This window comes from Drosophila ficusphila, unplaced genomic scaffold (assembly GCF_018152265.1).
Source record: "Drosophila ficusphila isolate 14025-0441.05 unplaced genomic scaffold, ASM1815226v1 contig_414, whole genome shotgun sequence".
Classification (NCBI taxonomy): domain Eukaryota; kingdom Metazoa; phylum Arthropoda; class Insecta; order Diptera; family Drosophilidae; genus Drosophila; species Drosophila ficusphila.
In genome coordinates this window covers 24,904,071-24,909,748 of record NW_025064328.1, presented here as the reverse complement: position 1 = coordinate 24,909,748, position 5,678 = coordinate 24,904,071, and the positions used below count along the sequence as shown (strand labels likewise).

The window sequence follows — 5,678 nt, the reverse complement described above, 5'->3', positions numbered from 1 at the left end:
CTTATTAGTTCCGTAAGGAATTAATAAATTAATTATTATTCTTCTAAACGACTTCGTTAAATTTGTTCGACAAATCCCCTACACTGCAGACGTTCGGCATATACCACTCGTTTATTTTTTTATTTGTTTCAATAATAAAAAATAAATTAAAATTTTTATTTTAATTTTGTTTTTTTTTTAATAAAAAACTAAGTTCCCAGCCTTCGATTGTCAACCAAATTTAATAAAATAACAAATCAAAATGAGCAACAAGGAAATCGAAGCGCTAAAAAATAAACGAGACGGAATTATGCGAAGTATATCCCGAACTCAACAATATTTGGCAGAGGGTAGATTATCTTTGAATCCAGTCGAATTAGAATGTCGTTTAGAAATTTTAAGTTCGCACATCGAAAATGCTTCGACAATCCAAAACCAAATCGAAGCGAGAGACCCGGAGGATTTGTTTCGGGAAGAATTGGAAGAGACCGCTGTTTTGGCCAAGTCCCTGCTAATTTCTTTAATAAACAAAACCAGGCGTACGAGCGTCGATGAATCCGCTCCACCGGCAAGGCGCACTCCCCACTGCCGCCTGCCGAGCGTGTCTCTTCCAACATTTAGCGGAAAGCACTCCGAATTTAAAAACTTTATAAGCCTTTTCGAAACGTTTGTCGACAAAGATGACACTTTGCACGATATTGAGAAATTTAACCATTTAATATCGTGTCTGGCTGGAGACGCTTTAGGCACAGTCAGGGCATTTCAAGTCACCGCGGCCAATTATCCCAAGGCCCTGGCTAGCCTGAAGCGGGTGTACGATAATGATTGTCTGATTTTCTTCGACAATATATCGACACTTTTTAATCTGCCAAAAATGTCCCAGCCATCAGCTACAGCCTTGAGGAACCTGATCGACACAGTCAGAGCTCTATACGATTCGTTGCTGTCCATTGGGGATGACAAACGTATAACGAATGCCATCCTCATTCATCTAATCATGAGCAAAGTCGATGCAGGGACAAAAAGAAAGTGGGAAGAACAGTTGGACTATACTTCGCTTCCGCTTTGGAGCGAATGTGAGTCGGCTCTGGACAGGCGATACCAACACATGGTCGCCGAAGAGGCTTCCAAGCCGAAAAATGTTCAGCCAAGCCAGACTATTCCGAAGAAGAATGGAAATAAAAGTTTTTCATTGATCGCTGCCAGGGACGACGCTTCTTTATGTGTGTTTTGCAAATCAGCAGAGCATCAAGTAGGAAACTGCGCTTCTTTCGCAGCTCTAACAGTGCAGCAGAGGTTCGATTTTGCCAAGAAAGTGCCCTTATGCATTAACTGCCTTCGCAAGGGTCACACGGTGAAGAAATGCAAATCGAACAGGTGCAGGGTGTGCAAATCTTCACACCACACTTTGCTGCACATATACTCGCCTAAGACAAATCTCGCGTTGCCGCCTCCTCCTCAGCCCACGCTCATGCAAGAGACTCCATCCACTTCACATGTTTTGCATGCGACTGCTTCGGATAGAGTCATTCTTGCCACAGCTATCGTGAGCGTATTATCGAAAAGTGGCGAATTTGTTGTGGCTCGAGCGTTGCTTGACTCTGGTTCACAAATAAATTTTGTAACCGACGAGCTCGCTCAGAGACTACAAATTAAAAGAGAGGATGTGTGTATGAGCTTGCGGGGCATTGGTCAAACTAATGCCCAAGCAACAAAGAAAATAAATACAATAGTGAAGTCGCGAGTAGGGAGCAGCCAGTTGTCGTCCGATTTTTATATTTTAAAGAATATTTCTGGTTATCATCCGGATCAAGCGGTGAACACCAGCGGGTGGAGGGTGCCGGAAAATATTAAATTGGCAGATCCATTCTTCTTCAAGCCCCAAAAAATAGACATGCTTATCGGCGCAGATTCATTTTTTGAAATTCTGTCAGTCGGCCAGATAAAGCAGGGGCCTGAACTTCCCATCTTACAAAAAACTGTTCTCGGCTGGATAGTGTCAGGGAGATGTACCTCGGAAACCAAAATTAAGGCAGAAAATTCGGTACATCTCAGCTGCCAGGAAGAAGCGTTGGAGTCAATCGACACAACCCTGCAGAAATTTTGGCCTGTGGAGGACTTGCCGCCTAAGGCTAAAGTCCATACTCCTGAGCAGCAACTTTGTAAACAACACTTTGAGAAGAATACTCAAAGACTGTCGTCCGGGAGATTTTCGGTTCGTCTGCCGTTCAAATCTGACCCGAATTCTCTTGGTTCTTCGTATGAAGCTGACCGAAACTATCAGCTCATAGTGTGGAGACGAGATCCTTCTGAGTCTCTGAAGATCTTTAGATTAAATCCCGTGACATACGGAACATCGCCAGCACCCTTCATGGCAATCCGGTGTTTAATGCGGCTTGGAGAGATGGCGCAAGCTAAGTATCCAAATGCCGCAAAGGTCATTCAGAATGATTTTTATGTTGACGATTTGTTGACAGGCGCCGGATGCGTTGAGAACCTGCAAAGCCTTCGTGAGGAAGTTTCTCAGGTTTTGCAAGGGGCAGGTTTCGAATTGGCAAAGTGGTTTTCGAACTGCCCAGAGATCTCCGCATCTGACAGCGCTATCATGCCATTATTGGCTGACTCAGATGTGACTAAAACCCTTGGAGTGGTTTGGTTACCTGGTAAAGATTACTTCCAATTCCGGTTGGATGACTCTTTCCAGGATCTTCGTCCGACAAAACGAAACATACTCTCCGTGACTGCGAGACTTTTCGATCCACTGGGCCTGTTGTGTCCTTTGGTCACGAAGGCGAAGATGCTTCTACAGGAGCTGTGGCTTCGAAAATTAGATTGGGACGAGTTGCTACCGATGCAGCTACAAACGTCGTGGGAAGCCTTCAAGGCAACTCTGCTGCAACTGCCCAAAGTTAAGGTAACGCGATTCGTTCATACAGATCCGCAAGTCCCGATTGAGATCCACGGTTTCGCTGACGCTTCCATGCGAGCATATGGAGCGGGCATCTACGTTCGCACTCAAACTGCTGAAGGTTTGAAAGTGTCATTACTGACTGCCAAATCCAAAGTAGCTCCCCTCAAGACGAAAACTTTGCCTCGCCTTGAGCTGTGTGCAGCTCACCTTCTAGCAGATCTTCTTAATCGTGTAAGGCCATTACTAAATTGCCCTATCAAAAAGTGGTCCTATGGACCGACTCCGAGATAACTCTGCATTGGATCAAAACTCATCCTTCGTCGTTGTCCGTTTTCGTCTCAAACCGAGTAGCTGAGATCCAAGAGTGGTCGGAGAACGCAATTTGGCGACACGTTCCCACGAAAGTTAACCCAGCGGATATAGTGTCTCGAGGATTTGACGTTGAAGATCTTTTAACGTCCATTTGGTTCGCTGGGCCGTCATTTTTGCTCGACACAGAAAGTAGTTGGCCTGTAAATCAGCATTTCGAACTTCCTTCAGAAGTTGTGTCGAGTGAGTTACGCAAGTCGGCGTTAACTCTTGTTGTCACACCAGAGCCCAACTACCTGCTTCAGAAAATCGAGTCCTTTTCGTCGCACCTGAAGCTGCTGAGAGTTTTCGTGTGGGTTTTAAGATTTATTCGGAGGTGTAAGAAAGTTTTACAGCCTTTCGAAAAAAGCATTACGCCAAGAGAATTGAATTTTGCGTTCGAGAAAATTGTAGAAGTCATCCAATCTCACGAATTCAGTGACGACATAGGCAAAATTCGGAAAAAGAAACCGGTATCAACGCAGATTCAAAAGCTAAATCCCTTTGTGCAGGAAAATAAATCAGATTGGTGCTCTTCGACATTATTGCGCGTTGGTGGTCGGTTATTGAATGCTCCTATCCCGTACGAAGCCAAATTTCCGTTGTTGCTAACAAAAAGCTCACAGTTTGTTAAAACCTACGTGTCGTATCTGCACGTTACGAATTGTCACGCTGGTCCTCGAGCTCTTGTGAGTCTCCTACGAGAGAAAGTCTGGTTGGTCAATGCTCAAGACGTATGTCGCCGAACAGTTCGTTCGTGCATGCGCTGCTTTCGATGCAAGCCGCAGCTCTTGACGCAAATTATGGGGAACTTGCCATCAGACAGACTCCGAACTCTCCGCCCTTTTAATATCTGTGGCGTCGATTTTTGTGGGCCATTTAGCACAACGTATCGCATCCGTGGTAAACCACCGTACAAGTCATATGTGGCCTTGTTTGTGTGTTTTGCGTCCAAAGCGGTCCACTTAGAGTTAGTGTCTGACCTTACCACTGATGCATTTCTCTTGGCTTTCCAAAGGTTCGTGAGTCGTCGCGGGATTCCGGAGAAGGTGTGGTGCGACAACGCGACCAACTTCGTCGGCGCGGATCGGCACCTGAAAGAGTTCCGGGCCCGTCTGGAGGAGCAGGGGGCGGTATCGAAGCACTCGCGTCAAGAAAAGGATGCGAGTTTGCGTTCATACCGCCCAGAGCACCTCACTTCGGCGGTCTATGGGAAGCAGGTGTGAAGTCTGCAAAGCACCTGTTCCTTCGGACGGTCGGTCACGACCTCTTGACCGCGGAGGAGCTCGGAACTCTCCTCGCCAGCGTGGAGGCGGTGCTGAACTCGAGGCCCATAGGAGCGCTAAGCAGCGACCCCAGCGACGGCGAAGCTCTCACACCCGGACATCTCCTGATCGGCGGCCCGCTGGTCGCACCACCACCCTCGGCACTCCCGGACCAGATCAGCCCGACCTGCTTGCGACTATGGCGCAGTGTCTCGTCGCTCAGGCACAGGTTCTGGCAGCGATGGTCCCGGGAGTACGTCTCCAGCCTGCAGACGAGGCAAAAGTGGTCCAAGGAGGTCCACAACGTCGACGTGGGAGCTCTCGTCGTCGTCGGCGAGGACAATCTGCCGCCCCAGCAGTGGAGGATCGGGCGCGTCGTGGAGGTGCACGTCGGCGCTGATGGCAAGGTCCGAGTGGCGGATGTCAAGACGGCAGACGGGGTCTACAGGCGAGCCATCCATCGGCTGGCGCTTCTTCCGATGTTGTCCTGAAGGACGTCGTCCCTTCAGAGGGGGCGGTGTTTGGAGATTTCTTTCTGTTATGTCTATGCAAAGCGGGGATCGGGGCTTAATAAAGCTTTCTCGCTCAGGCGAATTCGGCCGCCGATCTCCCGCTTCGTACTTTAGGTATAGGCATGTAAGAGAAGTTTGTGAAATTAAAAAACTAGTTGAAAATTGAACTCCCTGTCGTACGCACTGCGTAACTTTCGTTCGCCTTCGTTTTCGTTTTCGCTATTCCGACTCCAATAAACCATCGCAAAAGAAAATAACCACTGCAATCATAAGTTCTCGCGTTTGTCGTCAATAAAAACGCTTATTGAATTTTCAATCAGCATCACCATCTGAATCGAAATACGTCTGTACGTCTGTCCGTCTGTCTGTCTGTCTGTCCGTCTGTCCGTCTGTCCGTCTGTCCGTCTGTCCGTCTGTCCTCCTGTCCGTTTCTGCCCAAACTAGTCTCTCATTTTTAAAGCTATCTTGCTGAAACTTTCCCAAAAGGTGTGTAGCTATTGCACGCAGTATATAAGTCGGAACGGGCCGGATCGGCCGACTATATCGGATAGCTCCCATATAAGAGGTCAAATAAATAAAGGACAAAAAATTATTACGCCGTTGTTATTCATCGAATCGACTTGAATTCTTCCAGATGGTGTTTTCTAACTACAATTGAATTTC

The 5,678-nt window shown here is 47.3% G+C and overlaps 1 protein-coding gene across 1 annotated transcript; it reads left to right on the top strand.

The window, feature by feature from the left end:
- Positions 1–2,776: 2,776 nt before the first annotated feature.
- Positions 2,777–4,994, top strand: LOC122320097. The gene is made up of 2 exons (XM_043208173.1): positions 2,777–3,008; positions 4,459–4,994. Exons 1-2 carry the CDS (start codon positions 2,777–2,779, stop codon positions 4,992–4,994), a joined length of 768 nt encoding a protein of 255 aa, XP_043064108.1.
- The last annotated feature ends 684 nt before the right edge of the window (positions 4,995–5,678 follow it).

Bases quoted from the DNA above. Each gene is read 5' to 3' on its own strand.
- LOC122320097 (XM_043208173.1), top strand. From the start codon at position 2,777: ATGCTTCTACAGGAGCTGTGGCTTCGAAAATTAGATTGGGACGAGTTG. The intron at 3,009-4,458 runs GTTTGAAAGTGT...TATGGGAAGCAG, and splicing joins TCGCACTCAAACTGCTGAAG to GTGTGAAGTCTGCAAAGCAC.